Source organism: Dendrobates tinctorius, unplaced genomic scaffold (assembly GCF_039654945.1).
Source record: "Dendrobates tinctorius isolate UK_male_01 unplaced genomic scaffold, ASM3965494v1 ptg000103l, whole genome shotgun sequence".
NCBI lineage: Eukaryota > Metazoa > Chordata > Amphibia > Anura > Dendrobatidae > Dendrobates > Dendrobates tinctorius.
This window is the reverse complement of record NW_027361771.1, coordinates 47,579,368-47,602,500: the sequence shown is the minus strand read 5'-3', so window position 1 is coordinate 47,602,500 and position 23,133 is coordinate 47,579,368. Positions and strand designations below refer to the sequence as shown.

The 23,133-nt window shown below is 41.7% G+C and overlaps 1 protein-coding gene across 7 annotated transcripts in view; it reads left to right on the top strand.

Annotated features, from left to right (window-relative positions):
* Positions 1-23,133, top strand: part of LOC141100147 (uncharacterized) — a 60,625-nt gene that overhangs the window by 26,050 nt on the left and 11,442 nt on the right. For 3 of the 7 annotated variants that reach the window (XM_073588412.1, XM_073588413.1, XM_073588414.1), the window contains exons 2-8: positions 6,607-6,630; positions 7,998-8,133; positions 8,223-8,369; positions 8,457-8,580; positions 17,189-17,278; positions 19,421-20,163; positions 21,273-21,399. In XM_073588412.1, the coding sequence (XP_073444513.1) occupies positions 8,041-8,133; positions 8,223-8,369; positions 8,457-8,580; positions 17,189-17,278; positions 19,421-20,163; positions 21,273-21,399 (1,324 nt within the window). In that variant the 5' untranslated portion in view covers positions 6,607-6,630; positions 7,998-8,040. The remainder of the gene's footprint in view (positions 1-6,606; positions 6,631-7,997; positions 8,134-8,222; positions 8,370-8,456; positions 8,581-17,188; positions 17,279-19,420; positions 20,164-21,272; positions 21,400-23,133) is intronic. The other 4 variants (XM_073588411.1, XM_073588415.1, XM_073588416.1 and 1 more) reach the window with 2 other exon arrangements.

Genomic DNA, 23,133 nt, shown 5'->3' with positions numbered 1-23,133 from the left:
GAGAGTGGCAGTCAGTGTCATAGACTGTGTATATAATGTATAGGAGTCAGGGTGAGTGGCAGTCAGTGTCATAGACTGTGTGTATATATAATGTATAGGAGTCAGTGTGAGAGTGGCAGTCAGTGTCATAGACTGTGTGTATATATAATGTATAGGAGTCAGTTTCATAGACTGTGTGTATATATAATGTATAGGAGTCAGTGTGAGAGTGGCAGTCGGTGTCATAGACTGTGTGTGTATATATAATATATAGGAGTCAGTGTGAAAGCGGCAGTCAGTGTCATAGACTGTGTGTATATATAATGTATACGAGTCAGTGTGAGAGTGGCGGTCAGTGTCATAGACTGTGTATATAATGTATAGGAGTCAGTGTGAGTGGCAGTCAGTGTCATAGACTGTGTATATAATGTATAGGAGTCAGTGTGAGAGCGGCAGTCAGTGTCATAGACTGTGTGTGTATATATAATGTATAGGAGTCAGTTTGAGAGCGGCAGTCAGTGTCATAGACTGTATATAATGTATAGGAGTCAGTGTGAGAGTGGCAGTCAGTGTCATAGACTGTGTGTATATATAATGTATAGGAGTCAGTGTCATAGACTGTGTGTATATATAATGTATAGGAGTCAGTGTGAGAGCGGCAGTCAGTGTCATAGACTGTGTGTATATATAATGTATAGGAGTCATTGTTAGAGCGGCAGTCAGTGTCATAGACTGTGTGTATATATAATGTATAGGAGTCAGTGTGAGAGTGGCAGTCAGTGTCATAGACTGTGTGTATATATAATGTATAGGAGTCAGTGTCATAGACTGTGTGTATATATAATGTATAGGAGTCAGTGTCATAGACTGTGTGTATATATAATGTATAGGAGTCAGTGTCATAGACTGTGTGTGTGTGTGTGTATGTGTGTATATATATATATATATATATATATATATATATATATATATATATAATGTATAGGAGTCAGTGTGAGAGTGGCAGTCCGTGTCATAGACTGTGTGTGTATATATAATGTATAGGAGTCAGTGTGAGAGCGGCAGTCAGTGTCAGAGACTGTGTGTATGTATATATAATATATAGGAGTCAGTGTGAGAGTGTCAGTCAGTGCCATAGACTGTGTGTATATATAATGTATAGGAGTCATTGTGAGAGTGGCAGTCAGTGTCATAGACTGTGTGTGTGTATATATAATGTATAGGAGTCGGTGTCATAGACTGTGTATATCTAATACTAGCTGAAGAGCCCGGCGCTGCCCGGGCATAGTAACTAACTGTGGTTAGTTATAACAAATTATATTTGTCCTCCATCCCATAGTCCCGTGCCCATATACCCATCATACATATCCTCCATCCCATAGTCCCGTGCCCATATACCCATCATACATATCCACCATCCCATAGTCCCGTGCCCATATACCCATCATACATATCTTCCATCCCATAGTCCCATGCCCATATACCCATCACACGTCCTCCATCCCATAGTCCCGTGCCCATATACCAGTCATACATATCCTCCATTCCATAGTCCAGTGCCAATATACCCATCACACATCCTCCATCCCATAGTCAACCATTATGACATCATAATGAGGGGCGGGGCTTGATGCACACTTTTTCCCTATTATGTAGATAGGGGCAAAATTGTTTGGTGAATTGGAACACGCGGGGTTAAAATTTCGCCTCACAACAAAGCGTATGACGCTCTCGGGGTCCAGACGTGTGACTGTGCCAAGTTTTGTGGCTGTAGCTGCGACGGTGCGGATGCCAATCCCGGACATACACACACTTGAGCTTTATATATTAGATGTATTGGAGTCAGTGTGATGGTGGCAGTCAGTGTCTTATACGGTGTGTGTATATATGTATATGTGTGTGTGTGTGTGTGTGTGTGTGTATATATATATATATATATATATTTATTATATATTATATTATATTATATTATATTTATTAGTACAGACCAAAAGTTTGGACTCGCCTTCTCATTCGAAGAGTTTTCTTTATTTTCATGACTATGAAAATTGTGGATTCACTCTGAAGGCATCAAAACTATGAATTAACACATGTGGAATTATATAATTAACAAAAAAGTGTGAAACAACTGAAAATATGTCTTATATTCTAGGTTCTTCAACGTATCCACCTTTTGCATTGATTACTGCTTTGCACACTCTTGGCATTCTCTTGATGAGCTTCAAGAGGTAATCACCAGAAATGGTCTTCCAACAGTCTTGAAGGAGTTCCCAGAGATGCTTAGCACTTGTTGGCCCTTTTGCCTTCACTCTGCGGTCCAGCTCACCCCAAACCATCACGATTGGGTTCAGGTCTGGTGACTGTGGAGGCCAGGTCATCTGGCTTAGCACCCCATCACTCTCCTTGGTCAAATAGCCCTTACACAGCATGGAGGTGCGTTTGGGGTCATTGTCCTGTTGAAAAATAATTGATGGTCCAACTAATCGCAAATCGGATGGAATAGCATGCCACTGCAAGATGCTGTGGTAGTCATGCTGGTTCAGTATGCCTTCAATTTTGAATAAATCCCCAACAGTGTCACCAGCAAAGCACCCCCACACCATCACACCTCCTCCTCCATGCTTCACGGTGGGAACCAGGCATGTAGAGTCCATCCGTTCACCTTTTCTGCGTCGCACAAAGACACGGTGGTTGGAACCAAAGATCTCAAATTTGGACTCATCAGACCAAAGCACAGATTTCCACTGGTCTAATGTCCATTCCTTGTGTTCTTTAGCCCAAACAAGTCTCTTCTGCTTGTTGTCTGTCCTCAGCAGTGGTTTCCTAGCAGCTATTTTACCATGAAGGCTTGCTGCACAAAGTCTCCTCTTAACAGTTGTTGTAGAGATGTGTCTGCTGCTATAGAACTCTGTGTGGCATTGACCTGGTCTCATCTGAGCTGCTGTTAACCTGCGATTTCTAGGGCTGCTGACTCGGATGAACTTATCCTCCGCAGCAGAGGTGACTCTTGGTCTTCCTTTCCTGGGGCGGTCCTCATGTGAGTCAGTTTCTTTGTAGCACTTGATGGTTTTTGCCACTGCACTTGGGGACACTTTCAAAGTTTTCCCAATTTTTCGGACTGACTGACCTTCATTTCTTAAAGTAATGACGGCCACTCGTTTTTCTTTACTTAGAATTTGTATTATGGCAAGAAAAAAGCAGCTAACAGTCTATTCAGTAGGACTATCAGCTGTGTATCCACCAGACTTCTGCACAACACAACTGATGGTCCCAACCCCATATAAGGCAAGAAATCCCACTTATTAAACCTGACAGGGCACACCTGTGAAGTGAAAACCATTTCCGGTGACTACCTCTTGAAGCTCATCAAGAGAACGCCAACAGTGTGCAAAGCAGAAATCAAAGCAAAAGGTGGCTACTTTGAAGAACCTAGATTATAAGACATACTGTATTTTCACTTGTTTCACACTTTTTTGTTAATTATATAATTCCACATGTGTTAATTAATAGTTTTGATGCCTTCAGAGTGAATCTACAATTTTCATAGTCATGAAAATAAAGAAAAGCTTTGAATGAGAAGGTGTGTCCAAACTTTTGATCTGTACTATATATATATATATATATATATATATATATATTAGTATAGGAGGCAGTGTGAGAGTGGCAGTCAGTGCCATATACTGTGTGTGTATATATACTAATGTATAGGAGTCAGTGTGAGTGGCAGTCAGTGTCATACACTGTGTGTATGTGTGCGTGTGTATATATGTGTATATGTGTGTATATATATATATATATATATATATATATATATATATATATATATATATATGAGGCAGTTTGAGAGTGGCAGTCAGTGTCAGACTGTGTGTATATACCTTATATAATGTATAGGAGTCATTGTGAGAGCTGCAGTCAGTGTCATAGACTGTGTGTGTGTGTGTGTGTATATATATATATATATATATAATGTATAGGAGTCAGTGTGAGAGTGGCAGTCTGTCTTATACTGTGTGTGTATATATAATATATAGTAGTCATTGTGAGAGTGGCAGTCAGTGTCATAGACTGTGTGTGTGTGTATATAATGTATAGGAGGCAGTGTGAGAGGTGCAGTCAGTGTGACGGACTGTGTGTGTGTATATATATAATGTATAGAATCATAGAATCGTAGAGTTGGAAGGGACCTCCTGGGCCATCTGGTCCAACCCCCTGCTCAAAGCAGGATTTTTTAAATCATCCCAGTCAGATGCCTGTCCAGCCTCTGTTTGAAGACTTCCATTGAAGGAGAACTCACCACTTCTCGTGGCAGCCTGTTCCACTCATTGATCACTCTAACTGTCAAAAAGTTTTGTCTAATATCTAATCTGTGTCTCCTCCCATTCAGTTTCATCCCATTGCTTCTAGTCTTTCCTTGTGCAAATGAGAATAAAGTTGATCCTTCTACAATGTGACAGCCCTTTAGATACTTGTAGACAGCTATTAAGTCTCCTCTCAGTCTTCTCTTTTGCAAACTAAACAATCCCAAATCCTGCAACCTTTCCTCATAAGACAGGGTTTGCAGACCGGTCACCATTCTGGTCGCTCTTTTCTGAACTTGCTCCAGTTTGTTGATATCTTTTTTAAAATGTGGTGCCCAAAACTGGACACAATATTCCAGATGAGGTCTGACCAAAGAGGAGTAGAGGGAAATAATGACTTCACGTGATCTACACTGTATGCTTCTGTTAATACATCCTAGAATTGCATTTGCCTTTTTTGCTGCTGCATCACATTGTTGACTCATATTCAGTCTGTGATCTATTAGTATACCCAAGTCTTTTTCACATGTGCTGTCACTAAGCCCTATTCCTCCCATTCTGTATATGCTTTTTTCATTTTTATTGCCCAGATGTAGTACTTTGCATTTCTCCCTGTTAAAAACCATTCTGTTAGTTGCTGCCCACTTCCCCAGTTTATTTAAATCTTTTTGAATCCTCTCTCTCTTCTCTAGTATTAGCTATCCCTCCTAGCTTTGTGTCATCAGCAAATTTAATCAGTTTACCCTCAATTCCTTCATCTAAATCGTTGATAAAGGTGTTGAACAATACAGGGCCCAGGACAGAGCCCTGTGGTACCCCACTTGAGACATTCTTCCAACTGGATGTGCAGCAAATTTACGACCACTCTTTGGGTCCGATCACTAAGCCAGTTATGAATCTACCTAACAGTTGCCTTGTCTATTCCATACTTAGTCATTTTTTCAATAAGGATTGTATGAGAGACTTTGTCAAATGCTTTGCTGAAGTCAAGATACACTATACACTATACACTATACACTATATCTACAGCATTTCCTTGATCCACCCAATCAGTGATACCGTCATAGAAGGAAATTAAGTTAGTCTGACATGACTTATTAGTTACAAACCCATGCTGACTCTGTTTAATCACTTCATTCTTATCCAGGTATTGACATACATGTTGTTTAATAATTTGTTCAAAGATCTTTCCTGTTATAGAAGTCAGACTCACCGGCCTATAGTTGCCTGGGTCCACCTTCTTCCCCTTTTTGAAGCTAGGAACAACATTTGCTCTTCTCCAGTCTTCTGGCACTTCTGTTCTCCAAGAATTTTCAAAGATTATGGAGAGGGGTTCAAAAATTTCTTCTGCTATCTCCTTCAGTACTCTGGGGTGTAATTCATCTGGACCTGGAGACTTGAATTCATTTAGGTTAGCTAAGTGTTTCCTCACTATCTTTCTGTTTATAGATATCCTGGATTCTTCTATTCCCTTAATAGGACAGTGAAGAACAGTTGATGTTACATTTCCTTTCTGAGAGAAAACAGATGCAAAATAGGAATTTAAAAGTTCAGCCTTCTATAGGAGTCAGTGTGAGAGTGGTAGTCAGTGTCATAGACTGTGTGTGTGTATATATAATGTATTGGAGTCAGTGTGAGAGTGGCAGTCAGCCCCACACAGCCTGTTCCATAAGCGGCGCGAGCCCCACACGGCCTCTTCTATAAGCGGCGCGAGCCCCACACGGCCTCTTCCATAAGCGGCGCGAGCCCCACACGGCCTCCCCATGCGCAGCTTAACATCCCATAAATATGAAAAAAAAGAATACCACGTACCTCGGTCCTGTTCCCCGGGGCTCTGCTTCTGTTCCTGTTTCCGGTGAGCTGACTCAATGAAATGATGTTATCGCGTCATCTGTTTCAAACGCTGATTGGTGGAGGAAGTGGCTGGAGGCCCCTCCTTCACTAATGCAGTCAGCACAGTGCAGCTGGAGACATCGAGCGGGCGAGCACAGTGTGGCCCGTGGTCCCCTGGTTTCCAGCCCTACGGCTGTCGCGCCGATGTCACATAGGTGAAGTGAGTTCATTGGCCGTGAACTCGCAGGACCTGTCTGACGGCACCGCGACCAACAAGAGAACTTTCTCACGCTCGGAGTGCCCTCAGGCAGGGAATAGCCGTTCACAGGGAGACACTGCACATGGTGTTCAGTGTCTGCTGGATGACACATCATGCATCCATGCAGTCTGTCATCTAGATGTAGCAGAGCTGGACCCGTCATGCGAATAATGAATTAAAATAATCTCTGCGGAAAAGTGGGGAATAATGTTGTTTTTTTTACCTCTCTTGCAGATGACGAGGGCATCGGGGGAATGGGTGAGGTCATAAGTATGGTTTAATTAAGAATATTAAAGGAGTCTGTCATTCTTTCAATTAAAGGACCTTTTTCTGGGTGTCTGTGTTTTCTTACAATGTGACTATGGAGTTAGTAATAGGGGCGTCTTATTGATGCTTCTCCATTACTAACCTCGGGGTTTGATGTCACCTGACAATACAAAGGTGACATCACCCCCCCCCAACTATAACCCCACTTGCCACCGCTACAGGGCAAGTGGGAAGAGCGTGGCCAAGTGCCAGAATTGGCGCATCTTAGAGATGTACTTTTTTTTGGGGTGGCTGAGAGTTGATGTTTTTAGCCAGGGGGGCCAGTATTCATGGCCCCTTCCTAGGCTATTAATGTCAGCCTGCACCTGTGTGCATAGCCTTTGCTGGTTATTAATTATAGGGGGACCCCACGTCATTTTTTTGGGGGGTTCCCCATTTTACTAGCCAGTAAGGCTAATTATACAGTTATGAGCTGATATTAATAGCCTGGGAAGCTCCAATGGGTATTATCCCCTTCCCACACCTTAAACAGCTGCCCTCAGCCGTCGGCTTTCCCTCTGTTGGTTATGAAAATTGCACGGGAGCCCACGCCTTTTTTTTTTCTGAAAAATAATCTTTTATTAAATACATATCCAGTAATTTGCGTACACACTGTACTAATTGTATTTGTCACACACATCTGTATATCTACCTCGTCTACTGTATTTGTATTTACTGTCTGTAATCCATCTCTTCTATCCTGTTGGCTCCTTCAGTGATTTTACAGCACACGGCAGATGAATTGCCGGCCTTTCTTCCATCTTTCTATGTAATATATATATATTTATCACTGACATCTATATATCTACTCTATTCTAACCTGTCAGTGTGATTTTACTGTATAGCCTCATATAAATTGCCAGCTTTTCCAAGGACACTGGTGCGTAAAAATTGGACCGCACTCGCATGGTCCGAGTGCTATGCGATTTTTATTTTTTTTTATATTTTTTTTGCACCCATAGGCTTGCATTGGTGAGTCTTGGTGACATTCACAGCATGCTGCAATTTTACACGTATGCTGAATACACCCGTGAAAATAAATAGTGATGTGAGCTGCCGCATAGATTAACACTGGGCTGAGTGCTGTGCGGTGTTTTTTCACATAGTACTTGTCCGTATTGTACGGTTGTGTGACGCCGGCCTTATACCTAATAGTTTCGTCCCAGCTCTGAGAGTTAACTGAATTCCCTTTTGCTCTGAGATTGGTTTACATCTGAGGAAGGAAATGTTACTCTAATCATTTGTATGTCTGTTGCCCCAAGAAAATGTAGTAAAAGAGGATTTTAGATCATCTTTAAGTGACAAATTTTTGTTTACAGGGGTCTGCTCAAGAGATCTGAAGGTGCATCCTGAATATATCTTATGTGCCCACTGATAATGGACAAGGACAGGAATCATGTGACTAAGAGGATATTGAAGCTCACCTTGGAGATCATCTGTCTGCTGACTGGTGAGGTGAGTGATTCTCTCTGACCCAGTGATTTCACTTACCTTGTAGTAAACTGTAGTGACTTGTACTGCATGTCCTTTAACTTTATTTATAGGAGTATACACTTGTCAAGAAATTTGGGGAATATGTGTCACTTAAGTCCATAATGGATCCAGAACTTCAATCTTGGGCACATGAGAGGAAGAATGATCAGAAGATCCTAGAACTCACCAAGAAGATCACTGAGCTGCTGACTGAAGAGGTGAGTGCCACAAGGAATGTCCCAGGCATTGTTCAGTAACAGTAAGAGCGGTGTCTAGATGGTAATTCTGGTTTTATTATGTGTCAGGTTCCATTAAGATGTGAGGACATCATGGTCTGTTTCACTATGGAGGAGTGGGAGTATGTAGAAGAGCACATGGATCTGTACAAAAGTGTCATGATGGAAAATCCTGAAACCGTCCCTTCTCATGGTAATTTTGTTCTCCAATTTAGATCTTTGCAATTAAAGCATCTGCAAAAAAAATCCTTAAAGGTTAAGGGATTTTCTGGTATGAAAATATGCAGTTAAATGATCTATTGGGGCATGTGTTAGTGATGGACTAAGTACCCCTCATTACTCTCGGCAACTAACTGCACTCAAATGTCCCATCAACCTGAAATGTCATCAAATATACAGTGGAGCAAAAAAGTATTTAGTCAGTCAGCAATAGTGCAAGTTCCACCACTTAAAAAGATGAGAGGCGTCTGTAATTTACATCATAGGTAGACCTCAACTATGGGAGACAAACTGAGAAAAAAAAAAACAGAAAATCACATTGTCTGTTTTTTTTTCATTTTATTTGCATATTATGGTGGAAAATAAGTATTTGGTCAGAAACAAGCAATCAAGATTTCTGGCTCTCACAGACCTGTAACTTCTTCTTTAAGAGTCTCCTCTTTCCTCCACTCATTACCTATAGTAATGGCACCTGTTTAAACTTGTTATCAGTATAAAAAGACACCTGTGCACACCCTCAAACAGTCTGACTCCAAACTCCACTATGGTGAAGACCAAAGAGCTGTCAAAGGACACCAGAAACAAAATTGTAGCCCTGCACCAGGCTGGGAAGACTGAATCTGCAATAGCCAACCAGCTTGGAGTGAAGAAATCAACTGTGGGAGCAATAATTAGAAAATGGAAGACATACAAGACCACTGATAATCTCCCTCGATCTGGTGCTCCACGCAAAATCCCACCCCGTGGGGTCAGAATGATCACAAGAACGGTGAGCAAAAATCCCAGAACCACGTGGGGGGACCTAGTGAATGAACTGCAGAGAGCTGGGACCAATGTAACAAGGCCTACCATAAGTAACACACTACGCCACCATGGACTCAGATCCTGCAGTGCCAGACGTGTCCCACTGCTTAAACCTGTACATGTCTGGGCCCGTCTGAAGTTTGCTAGAGAACATTTGGATGATCCAGAGGAGTTTTGGGAGAATGTCCTATGGTCTGATGAAACCAAACTGGAACTGTTTGGTAGAAACACAACTTGTCGTGTTTGGAGGAAAAAGAATACTGAGTTGCATCCATCAAACACCATACCTACTGTAAAGCATGGTGGTGGAAACATCATGCTTTGGGGCTGTTTCTCTGCAAAGGGGCCAGGACGACTGATCCGGGTACATGAAAGAATGAATGGGGCCATGTATCGTGAGATTTTGAGTGCAAACCTCCTTCCATCAGCAAGGGCATTGAAGATGAAACGTGGCTGGTTCTTTCAACATGACAATGATCCAAAGCACATCGCCAGGGCAACGAAGGAGTGGCTTTGTAAGAAGCATTTCAAGGTCCTGGAGTGGCCTAGCCAGTCTCCAGATCTCAACCCTATAGAAAACCTTTGGAGGGAGTTGAAAGTCCGTGTTGCCAAGCGAAAAGCCAAAAACATCACTGCTCTAGAGGAGATCTGCATGGAGGAATGAGCCAACATACCAACAACAGTGTGTGGCAACCTTGTGAAGACTTACAGAAAACGTTTGACCTCTGTCATTGCCAACAAAGGATATATCACAAAGTATTGAGATGAAATTTTGTTTCTGACCAAATACTTATTTTCCACCATAATATGCAAATAAAATGAAAAAAAAAACAGACAATGTGATTTTCTGGATTTTTTTTTTCTCAGTTTGTCTCCCATAGTTGAGGTCTACCTATGATGTAAATTACAGACGCCTCTCATCTTTTTAAGTGGTGGAACTTGCACTATTGCTGACTGACTAAATACTTTTTTGACCCACTGTAAGTAGGTTGCCTTTTCCTGCTCTGTGTTGTACATCTTTGACCTTGTGATTTTGTTGGTTCACCCACTGGATCAGCAACAGGAGCACAGCAATATTAAACAGCTCTGTTTCTGGCATAATTGACCTTCCAGTGGCCTGAACACGAAGTGTCAGTGCAATGACAGCTTGGGGTGTAATAATGGCCCTTCGATCTGCCACCTTATACATTTGCCATTTGTCAGGGCCTAGTACAATGCAATACAGAAGTACTGCAGTGTACTATACCAGCATCCAGTAGATCAAATTTGTAAGTCCTTAATGGGATTAAAAAATACAATTTTGGAATTAGTCAGTTCATAAGAACCCAAACTACACAATTATCCTGAGATTTATCTTTTATTATGGGCAACAGTGCCTGACCACCTGTCCAGTCCATGCTCAAACTCCACTCCATATTCTATGTGTGCCCTCTGCAACTGAAAAAAAAACTACCATTAATTAGTGACACACACCCCAATTCTAGAGTGCAATGTAGACAAGAAAAATATCTTCAGCTCATCCTAAGTAGTAAATCCATGGTAGTGAACTTCCTATGGGGGGTGCACGGACCACAGTTTCATGTTGGTATCAAGCAAGAGAGATCCAAGTGAAGTGTAAACATCTGGCATCACTTCCATAACATTCAGTATAAAAACATTTCTTAGCATACACTACTCACAAAAAGTTAGCGAAAGAAATTTGGCTTTTGGGTGAAATTTATGGAAAACGTAAAGAGTTCACGCTACAGTGATATTTTGTTATGAAGGTAGGGCATTTAAGTGGCAGCATGCAATGGTGATTTTCTCATCTCAAACAAGTTATTGAAACTAAAGCCAACAACAGTGGTGCATATACACCCCCAAAAAATGTCAGTCTAAATAATGTCATGTGGCATAGAGCATCAATTACAGCTTGACAACAACATCTCATGGTGGTCGCATGTCAAGTTATTGTCTGCTGAGGCATGGCATCCCACTTCTTTTTATGAAAGGTGGTCCTCAGGTTATTGAGGTTCTGTGGTACAAAGATACGAGTTTGTACATGGTGACTCAGCTGGTTTTCTATGGGATTCAGGTCTGCAGAAAGTGCAGGCCACTCCATTTGAGGTACCCCAGTCTCCAGCATCCGTTCTCTAGTGATGTGACCTTGATGAACTGGAATATTGTTGTCCATGAAGATGAAATTAGGTCTGTGGTATTCGTGTAGAGTCACAATGACTGGGTTAACTGTTATTCACATAGTAGGGGCTTGTCACTGTACCATTCAAAAAAATGTAGGGCAGTTCTGTATTGACCAGACACACCTGCCCACACTGTAACACCACCACCAAAGACTCGTCTGGTAACAACAGTGACTGATACATAGTCTTCCTTGACGTCGCCAACATCATTGGCAGCCATTATTTCGGCTCAGCATGAATCGATTTTCTTCAGGGAACAACACTGAGTCCTACTGGTCCCTCGTCCAGCATAGATGCTCACTGTGCCTGATGGTGTGGTCAGGTACCCTTGTAGGTCATCTAGCATGCAGACAATTCTGATGTGTAAATGGTTTCAAATGGTCTGATGTGCCACTTTTTTGCCTCACGCCTCCGTTAAATGTGCCTTGAGTTGTTTGCCATTCATCATTCAGTTCCAAAAGTCGTCAGTGTGGCATGTGGTCAAAGACGCCCACTTCTCTGCTTTTCTGTGGCTCTTCCAGTCTCTCTGCATCTATTTTGCAACTTGCTGATGACTCTCTGTGATAATCTAAGCTCAGTGGCCACTTCTGTCTGAGGACATCCTGCTTGAAGCCTCGCAATGGCAGGGTACTATTGATCAATTGTTAGGTGTCGTCTTGGTCTCATGATGTTGAAATGTGAACGGCATGATGATGAGGAGTGTTTAAAGGGAACCTGTCAGCAGGATTATGCACAGTAACCTATAGTGTCAGGGCGTCGTCGTTATACTGAATAAAATGATACCTTTGTTGATGAAATCCAGCTTGTTTCTTAATCTTTATCTTGAGTTTTGTGTTAATGATATGCTCGTGCCTTAAGGCGGGGATCATGTATGTGATGCATTGATTAAATGTTCATAATGCAGACTGCTGACAGGTGACTGATCCCTCACTGACCTGTCCCCTATTTTGCATAATGAATACCATCACATACTGAATTAAACAAAATGGCACCTGTGCTGCAGCATAATCGCATGGTTACTATGCACCTAATCCCTTTTGCAGGTTTACTTGAGAGAGGGGGGAAAAAGTCATTTTGAAAATGGTGCCTGTCGCGCCTCTGCAGTAGCAGCTATCGCACCAGCAGCACCATCTTGCAGGAGAAGAAAAAAAAGTCCTCCACCAAAATCGCTGACAGCAGCTATTTCGCATGCGTGGGTGGCGCCATCTTGGTGGAGGACTTTTTTTTTCTTCTGCAGCAAGATGGCGCTGCTGGTGCCTGCGCAATAGCAGCTGTCAGCGATCTCTATACAAACTGATAGCTGCTACTGACTTTTTTTTTTTTTAAGTGAACAGTAACCATGCGATTATGCTGCAGCGCAGGTGCTACGGCCTGCACCTGCCTGCAGAAGATTTTTCTTTTTTTTTTAATTTTATTCAGTATGTGATGGTATTCATTATGCAAACTAGGGGGCAAGTCAGTGAGGTATCAGTGACCTGTCAGCAGTCCGCATTATGAATATTTAATCAATGCTTCACATACATGAACCCCGCCTTAAGGCACGAGTATATCATTAACACAAAACTGAAAATAAAGCTTAAGAAACAACAGCAAGACGGATTTAATCAACCAAGGTATCATGTTAATCAGTATAACGGCACCAACCTGACACTGTCTGTAGGTTACTATGCACAATCCTGCTGACAGGTTTCCTTTAATACCAATTCTAATTAAACCCTGAAATGTATCAAGTGGATCAAACATTTGGTGTGAATTTTGCCATTAAGCTCCTTGTTGGAGAAAAGCAAGTTGTGCAAGAAGTACTGAAACGTTGAAACATTGGACATGTGCATTCAAAAGTTTAGAGAAGGCACATTATGTTCACCTGAAAAGGTTACACTGCATTTAGGATCATCCTCAAATTTCACCAGAAAGCCAAATATCCCTAACTTTTTGATATTGGTGTATAATTTTAACCCCTTAACGACCGCTGATACACCTTTTAATGGCGGCAGATAAGGGTATTTAAACCACAGCGCCGCTGTTTAACAGCACTGAGTAATATGGTTATAGCACCGCCCAGAGTTGGAATTTCTCCGGGGTCTTGGCTACCGGGGGTAGCTGAGACCCCAGAGAACATGATGCGGGTCGGTTTTTACCGACCTCGGTGTTGTGATCGCTGTTATTAACGGTATAACGGCGACCACAAAAAGTCAGATTTTCCTTTTAATTTTTCTCTCCCCTGATCTGATCGTCTTCTGGGAGAAAATTGTGGGCGCATGCCGAGATCTGCTGGCCTGCACCCGGCAACAATAGGAAGTTTTTCCTATTGGTTCATTTTGATCACTGTGATAGACCATCACAGTGATCAAAATAAAAGTAAAATAAACCCCCCCTTTATCACCCCCTTAGTTAGGGAAAAATAATAAAATAAGTACATTTTTTTATTTCCATGTTTCCATTAGGGTTAGTGTTGGGGACAAAGTGAGTTGGGGCCGGGGTTAGGGTTATGGTTAGGGTTGGGATTGGGGGTGTGTTAGGGTTGGGGTTAGGGGTGTTTTAAGGTTACGATTTAGGGTTGGGATTAGGGTTAGGATTGGGATTAAGGTTTGGGGTGGGTTGGGGTTGTAGTTAGGGCTATGGTTAGCGTTGGGGTTAGGGTTGGGATTAGGGTTTGGGGTGTGTTGGGGTTGTGGTTAGGGTTATGGTTAGTGTTGGGATTAGGCTTAGGGGTGGATTAGGGTTATGGTTATCAGTGTGTTGGTGTTGGGGTTAGGGTTGTGGTTAGAATTGGGGGGGTTCCACTGTTTAGGCACATCATGGCGCCACCATTGATTTCAGCCAATTTTGCGTTCAAAAAGTCAAATGGTGCTCCCTCCCTTCTGGGCCCTGCCATGCACCCAAACAGTGGCTTTTCCCCACATATGGGGTATCGGCGTACTCAGAAGAAATTTCATAACAAATTTTGTGGTCCATTTTCTCCTGATACCCTTGTGAAAATAAAAAAAATAGTTTCAAAGTAATTTTTTTTGTGAAGTCACTTATGGGTATTTTCTGATATATTGACCCCCCCAAGCTCACTTCAAATGTGAGGTGGGCACTAAAAAAATGATTTTGTAAATTTTGTTGGAAAAATATGAAATCGCTGGGCAATTTAATAATAATAATTTTTATTTTTATATAGCGCTAACATATTCCACAGCGCTTTACAGTTTGCACACATTATCATCACTGTCCCCGATGGGGCTCACAATCTAAATTCCCTATCTGTATGTCTTTGGAATGTGGGAGGAAACCGGAGGAAACCCACGCAAACACGGAGAGAACATACAAACTCCTTGCAGATGTTGTCCTTGGTGGGATTCGAACCCAGGACTCCAGCCAGCGCTAACCACTGAGCTGCCCTTTTAACCCTTCTAACGTCCTAACAAAAAAAAAAATTGTTTCCAAAATTGTGTAAAGTAGACATCTGGGAAATGTTATTTATTAACTATTTTGTGTGACACCACGTCCTGATTTAAGGGTACAAAAATAAAAATTTTTCAAAATATTTGCCAAATTTCCGTTTTTTTCCCCCCCATAAATGAATGCAAGTTATGTTTGTATATATTATAGTGGTAAGAAATTTTTATCACTGACATGAAGTACAAGTGGGATCCGTTGAAGCGTTCCAGAGTTATAACCTCATAAAGTGACAGTGGTCAGAATTGTAAATATTGGCTTGGTCATTAAGTACCAAATTGGCTCTCTCACTAAGGGGTTAAAAAGATGGGAAACTTTGCTATGGCACTACATTATGGTTATAAACTCCATTTCATAAGACTAGATGCAGGTAATATTGAGACACAGCGACCATAAATTATTTCAAATATTTAAACCTTATATCAAATATCCACATTGAAGCGAATCTATAACCAGAAACAGATTGATGATATACATCTCATCCGTTTTTCTATTCTTGCCTGGTCGCGCACTTGTTTCCAATTTAAAGCTCCACAAAGCTTCTCAGTTCCGTAGAATACGGCATCGATTTTCTCCCCTTCTGGGTTGAGGTATTTTCTCTGTAGCATTAACCCTTAGATGACTGACGTCACCGGTATGTACACATAGAACATGTTGTGATGCACCAGATAAGCTGTAAGTTGTAGGGTTCTGTTCATCACAGATATCGGCAATATGTCCTCTTAAAGGCCGAAGTTGAACGTCCGATATATTGGATGTTACACTAAAATTACAACAGTTCTGTTGCAATTTTAAATTGATCTTTACATATTATGTTTCTGGTTACACCAAATGCTGTGATACAGATATTTCATGCAGTTTTTAAATATTTGCACTGTTGAAGGGAACCTGACTGATCTCCCGTAAACCCAAACCTCCTTCATGTAGTTATTCTTATGTTAATACATTTTCTAAAAACCTCTTTGTAATGTATATTTGATTTCACAATATTGCAAAAAAAAAAAATATATATAAATCTGTTTGTGATATGCCAGTTGGTGTCAGACTAGTCAAGGGGGAATTGATTTCCCCAGACTAGCCATCAAACTAATCCCTTGTGGGGAGTGATAACAGGATTTGTAGAAGCCGGCATCACCGCCAGCTATTTGCAGATCTTGGCCATACAGGCAACTTTCCTCCTTTTGTGACAGTGCGCAGTGAAGCAGGGTGTACTGTCCCCAGCTTCTTGGGCGCACTGCGCATGTCCGGGGGCACATTGTAACAATGTATGCTGCCATCCACCATAGACTATACCCGGAAGGAGAACACTAGGCATGGGGTTGTACTCCTCAGACATGCACAGTGCACCTCTGAAACTGGAGAACGCACACCCAGCTTCATGACACATGGACATTAAAGGACGAAAGTAGGAGTTTTAAATATTCTCATAATATTCTTATATAATTTCCCGCCTCTAGTCTTATAAAATGGAGTCTATATCCATAGATATAATACTATGTTCAGTAGGACGTTCCCCTTGAATTTTTTTTACTATGCTTCTTTTAGTTCTATACTAGTAAATGTTATTTTTCTACTGAATATAATTTTTGGACGCGATGCTGGATGTGTATACCTTACCCAATTCTAAAATGGTATTACTGGTAGTTTTTTTTTTTTTATCAGTTGTTTTCCTAAAATCCCTAGGTATCAGCTGCAGGATGTGACTCCTCATATTCTCGAGCTATGTTTCCAACCGCCCTCTAATCTGATGACCAAACTGTGCATAATGGAAAAAAAAACTAAATGAGTGGAAGGGTGAGCACCAGCTCAAGAATTTTGGGGACTTCTCGGTTTTTGCACATAATGGAGAGGACTGGTCACTTCAGCTGATAACCAAAAGTACCTTTTAGCTGCACCATGTGCGCAGGTTGACTGAGTATGGAGGGACAGCTGTCAAGGGTTTGCTAGAAGATTTGGTCATCGTGACATAAGCAGAAAGTTGGCATCATATATGTGCAAAGAAGCACAAAATTTCTGAAGTGCCACTTTAATGAGGGCAGCAGCCCATAGAAATATAGCTTCTTTGACCCGAGCATTGTATTTTGGTGTTCTGATTTCTGAAGTCACAGTATGGAAGGACTGTCCTTTTACTTTGGTTATCGTTTTGTTTATTGATAGTGGACAAAACCTCTGCGGGTATATCTGAAGCGTTGAAGGCAGCTCCTCAATGCACAAGCATCAATGAGAAGGAAAGCGCTGCTATAGAGGGTAAGAGTTTGGGGATAATGTGCGTCTACCAAGCTTTGATCGCCAATGTACAAGTTGACTAACACGTGCTTGCTTACATTCACCTGTGCCAATTACCATTTGGTTTACATCGATTGTTGGTACAAACATTTTTTTCTGAAAAAGGTCTTCACTCTATACTTTTCTAGGAGATAGCTACTGTAGGATACTCCTTTATTTAATTTTTATAGACCTTTTGTCACTCTCCACTATATTTCAATAGAGGTAATTCATGTTATCGTAATACATGCCTCTTTTTTTTTCTTCCACATACACAAATAATACTCACCTTATGACATCTCATTATTGAAAAAGAAACGCATCAGGAGGGATTCTTTTGGGGCGACTATCAGAGCTACATTTGGGGGCTGCCCTTGTTAGGGCGGGAGCAAACACATGGGGCACGACAGTGTAAACTAAGGTGAAAATGGAATCCGGCTATCCCTAGAATCTTACAGAACTGGATGTCCCTTGGCTCAAATGGGTGACATCTGAACATTTTATATGCACTGGCACTCTTTCATTTAGTTCGTCTTGTGTGTATTTATGGCACTAGGTAACTGTGCAGAATACGTGACAGTTGTACTCATTGTTGGTGGTTTTATTTCAGAAACAATAAAAGTTATGTTTTAATAAAGTTTTTCTATGCTGGTTATAGAACATTATCCATTATCTGGATCATTTTGGAAGGCTCTGCACCCACCTTACCCTGGTATTGCTCCTGCATAATATATAAAAACATGATGAGCCTTACTATGGAAAGGTTGTGGTCTTTTTTTCAAGTATATCTCACCTGTCACGGGTTCACCGTAATAGAGGAGCCAGAAGCGTCTGATTTTTCTGTAAATTTCTTTTGGCAGTACAGGGGTTAATCTGCTCTATTGAGAGCTCCTGAAGCTAAGGCTCTCAGCTGTGCACTGCCAGCCACTCCCATCTCCTATGTAAACTGTTCCATGGCTAGCTCTCATTGTCAGAGCTAGGATTTGCTGCACGGCTGATGGTTGATGCTGGTGGTTGTTAGAGTAATGTTTAGTGGATTTAAGAGTGATTGTTGCTAGGTTTTGTGTGTGATTATTCCCTTTCTTCTCCTACTTTGGTTTAAACTCATCCTCTACTCCCCGCTGCATCCCTCTGTTATTTGTGTGTGTATATTTGTATGTTTGGTATTTTTTGTTACCCCTGTTCGTATTGCCTTGTTAGTCTGTTTGGTGTATCACAGTACACTACTACTCCCCCCTTCCCTGGGTGGAGGAAGAGTACAGACTGAGGGCAGATTCAGGAGCTAAGGCAAGGTACATGGCCCCAGTGTCTTTTATCAACAGAAGTAATCCGGGGAGCAGGGCGAGCTAGGGCGCGTCTAGCATTAGGGACAGGGAAGGAGCCCCTGGTACCAGGACAGCCGACAAGAGTCGTGACATCACTAGTGCACTTCCTCAGTAGGGCCCAAATCTCCCTCCCCACTTCTCTTTGTAATACACCGCATATTGCTCCAATATTCTTCTCTTAAGATGTATTGTTACTTCTGGATCACTATCCTGCAGTACTGCCAATTCATGCTTTTTTAGAAGCCGTTCAGTGAGATATCAACACTGTATACAAAGTCTTTGTATGGGAATTCCTCTTAGTACAAGTTATGCAACAGAGAGGGTAAGTCCTGCTTTGAGCAGCAGTTGACGAGATACTAAAGGTGCATGTATTGGGCAGTTGAAACAGCAAAGCCTTTTGGATGGAACTAATCAAAGTAAGAAAGTATATTCAATAAAAGTGATAACTTTTCAATGTCTGGAGTATGATTTAAAAAAAAAAAAAAAAAATGCTTTAGTTGCTCTTTAAGCAGACATGCTATCTAATCACATTTTTGTTTCTGTACTCATGCCCACCCGCTGCTTTGGTTTCTTCATTTTCTCAGGGTCCATTGATTAGTTGGTAATTATATATTGGGTGTTTTTCCAGGATATTCTTCCAAATTCTGCTCTTGCCTCTTCAGCTGGTCTCTCTTGGTATCTAGATTTTGGTATAATGATTTTCCAGTGATAAAGATGTTGCATGACTATGGCACTCAGTTGTAGCTGGCCATGGTTACTTTTCACTCATTCAGTCTTTCTTTCTGTTATTCCAATATAGATGAATCAAGGTACACAAGTATGTCAGATACTTGTGAGAGTCCACCGTATTCACTTGATTGTCCAGAGGACGACTTTGATCTTTCGCAGGACAGCGATGAAAAATATGGAGATGGACCATATAACCAAGAAGAAGTTGACGACAAAGAGATGGGAGAAAGTGATTATGTATCACAACAGAATAATGAGGAGTATCATTATGCCTCTGATGGTAGTGGAGAAGATGAGACAAACTCTTGTGACTGGAAACTGGACGTTGATTATATTTCAAAGGACTGTAAGGAGGAAATTGGGGATCTCACAGAGGCTTATAAAGAGGAAATGGAAGATCTCCTAGAGGCCTGTAAGGCAGAAATGGATAATTTCACAGAGGACTGTAAGAATCAAATGGAGGAACTCACAGAGGACTGTAGGGCGCAAATGGAGGAACTCACAGAGGACTGTAAGGATGAAGTAGATGAACTCACAGAGGACAATAGGGAGGAAATGGAAGATCTCGGAGAGGACTGTAAAAAGGAAAAGGAGGATCTTCAAGAGGACTATAAAGAGGAAATGGAGGATCGCAGAGAAGACTGTAAAGAGAGACCTGAGAATCTTGGAGAAGACTGTAAAAAGGAAATGGAGGATCTCCGAGAGGATTGTAAGAAGGAAACGCAGTATACCAGGAAGGATTGCAAACAGGAAAAGGCTAGAAAACGAAGTCACTGTAAATATGAAGATGATCGAGTTCAACAGTATTTTGAGGTAGAGAGAAATGCAGAGTATATTTTTTTCCATAGCAATATACCTTGTTGTTAACTGTCATCTCCAGGAAAATATAATTTTAACCATGTTTGGCTGTGTAACTGGAACAGCAGTTACAGGAAGAAAAAGTGGTTGTATTTTTCACTGCAGCTGCTTGTTTCTGATCATCGGAGGGGTGCAGGAGGCTGTTATAGTCACCCTTCCCTACACTGCCTATATGTGCATATATGTACAAGCAAGCGGTCCATCAAGGAGCAGGGGCATGATATCAGCCAAACTCATTATGAAGTGAGCAGTGATTATTAAATCCCTTTGCACCACCCTGTTGACAGAGAGCAACTGTAGGGAGAATATAACTTTTCTCCCTTTAGTCGCCTTCCATTTACGCTGCCAAACATGATTAAAATGCTATTTATCTGGAAGTTACTATTAAATCTCCAAGTAAATAGAATAGTGTTTTTTTTTTTGTTTTTTTTTTAGGTGATGGGTTCCCTTTAAGTCCTTAGTGATTTACTTGAATTTCTTGGGTGTTTTAATGTAGGGACTATGGTGCAACAGCAGTTTGATTACTGAATGTCATAGATTCCTATGAGATCTCTACTCTTGAAAAAAAAGTTTTTGTTTTTTTTTTAATTCTGTTTTTATTTTAATAACCATTAGTATTCTGTTGTCAGTGTATCCTTCATAATGACAAAGAGGATTTCTGTTGCACACACCTCTAATTAAAAATTCTGTTGGGTAGATCTCCCGACATGTATTTTTAGCAGATACTAGTATTTCTCAGGAACTAGCAATTGTGGAACATCTGTTTTAGAACTCTGTGTTGTGCTGTTCATTTGTTATTCCTGTTAGAAATGTGGGAATACATTGTCAAATGGTCGTTACACCTTGGGTGCCCAATCAGTGCTAATAGTTGAAACGTGTATGGAGACACTCTTTTCAAGGTAAATGGAAACATTCTCTTTGTATTCAGGAAAAACAGATTGGGTAATGCTAGAATTTACTAAAACTGACATGGGGGGGGTGGGGGGAGTGGTAACAGATCCTTGTAAAGAGGGAACGCCTAAATGCCATTGTAAGCCTAAAGGTACTTTTTTTATGCTCGTCAGGAAGAGTTGTTAAAAGATGTGAAAATTGAGGTGATATCGGATGGTGAATGGGAGGAAGAGACCTCTTGGTGGGGTGAACCAGGAAGAGATATCTTCATGGAGGAAAATCCTGAAGGCATTCTCCCAGGTAAGAGTTCATTTTTATTACTTTCATATGTTTGTTACATGTTCCCATGAACCTCTGTGATGATTGGCTCCGAACATAATTAAAGGGAGTCTGTCAGTAAGATCATACCTCCTAAACTGTACATATAGTGTATTGTGGCTAATCGTCGCATAGTCGATGGGAGGTGTGTGTCAAAGAGATGGCTTGTCTCTGTGATGTAACCTGGAGTATTTTCTCTAGTGCATGAAAGCACTAAGAAGTTCATTTGTTGCACCTGGGACCGGGTTGCGGGTAGCTGTGAGAGATGGGCGGGTCTGGGTACCCACATACCTACCCTCTCGATGTGGTTACAGCCTATATAATGGAGGCTGTTGTTTAGAACATGGTCTGTGTATTGGGAGAGAGACCCCTCCTGTGTGTTTGGCCCCAGACCGAACCTGAATACTGGACACTACCCCAGCCTGTGTGCCCACAGGCCTGGCGGAGCAGAGCCCTGCTATGGACACTTTATGTTGTATTTGTCTGATCTAAAGACTGTTTATTTTCTGTTTGGCTTCTGGGGTTTATGAAGCAATAAACCCACATAAACTTTTAAAGGAAAGAGCCTCCTGTTTTCCTCCTGTCGCACCCGAGTGAGTACAACAACTATGTCATGGAAACCCGAACTTTTTGTTCCCACTTTCTGTTCCAATTAGGAACTTGCAGCTCTCTGCTGTCTTCCCCCCCCCCCCCCCTCTTACCTGCACTTAGGATAAGTAGTCGCCGGAAAGGCTGCCTTGTCACGCACTGGCCATCGGGCACTTTGCATTGAGGGCGGTAAGTATATCACCAGTCCCAGGCAGGGAATGCACACATAAGCCTCTGATCCATCACTGCCAGGGTTCCCCAATACCACCAGGACGTTTCACTGCCACCAGTTCCTTGTTTGATACTAAAGCCTATATCGGGTCAGGAACCAACCCACACGTAGCGTGATTTGCCACGGAGTACATGTCGGTTCAGTCATAGAGCGAGGAGAACGAAGTTAATAAAATTTATAAGTTTACTCAACAAAATATAGGCAGTGATTACAAAAGGAGACAAAATACAATATGTACAAACAGAAATAAAAGGGATTAAAATAGGAAACTTACTCTCTGTCACAGGTATGATGTGTCGATAAAAGGGAAGGAGAGAATCCCACAGAAAAGATTCAGTCCACAGCCTGTTGCCTGGATGTCTGTCCCGGGGTCTGAACGCGTCTCAAAATGGTTGTTTCTGTTTTATGGTTTAGCCACAAACTTAGGAACGCCCACTTTTGTTGACCTCACATATGGGCTGTTTCTGAATGGGACACCTCTTTTGAAAAGTTATTAAATGCTTATATTGGCCATATCTTTGAAATAAAAGTGACCATTTGCTGAAGGGAGGGGGGAGTGGATAGAATTTCACAGAGGCAGACCGACCGAGGGGGGGGATCACTTGTGAAGCTTAATCTTTCACAAACCAATGGGGGGAGGGCAACAGGCAGCCCTGGATGTGTACCTAGGATATTAGGAACTAACTCGTAATTCTCTGGTCACCTTCCATCCCTATTTAGGGTGTCAGGAAAAATAGAATTAGACTTACCGGTAATTCGGTTTCTAGGAACGTTCCATGACAGCATATGGAGGTTGTCTCCACTCCCTAATGGGGCACAGGAAGTACAAAGAGGTTAAAAGCCCCTCCCACCTCCTACTCGTCAGTGTCTTTCTTGTCCCCCATGAGGCAGGGAGA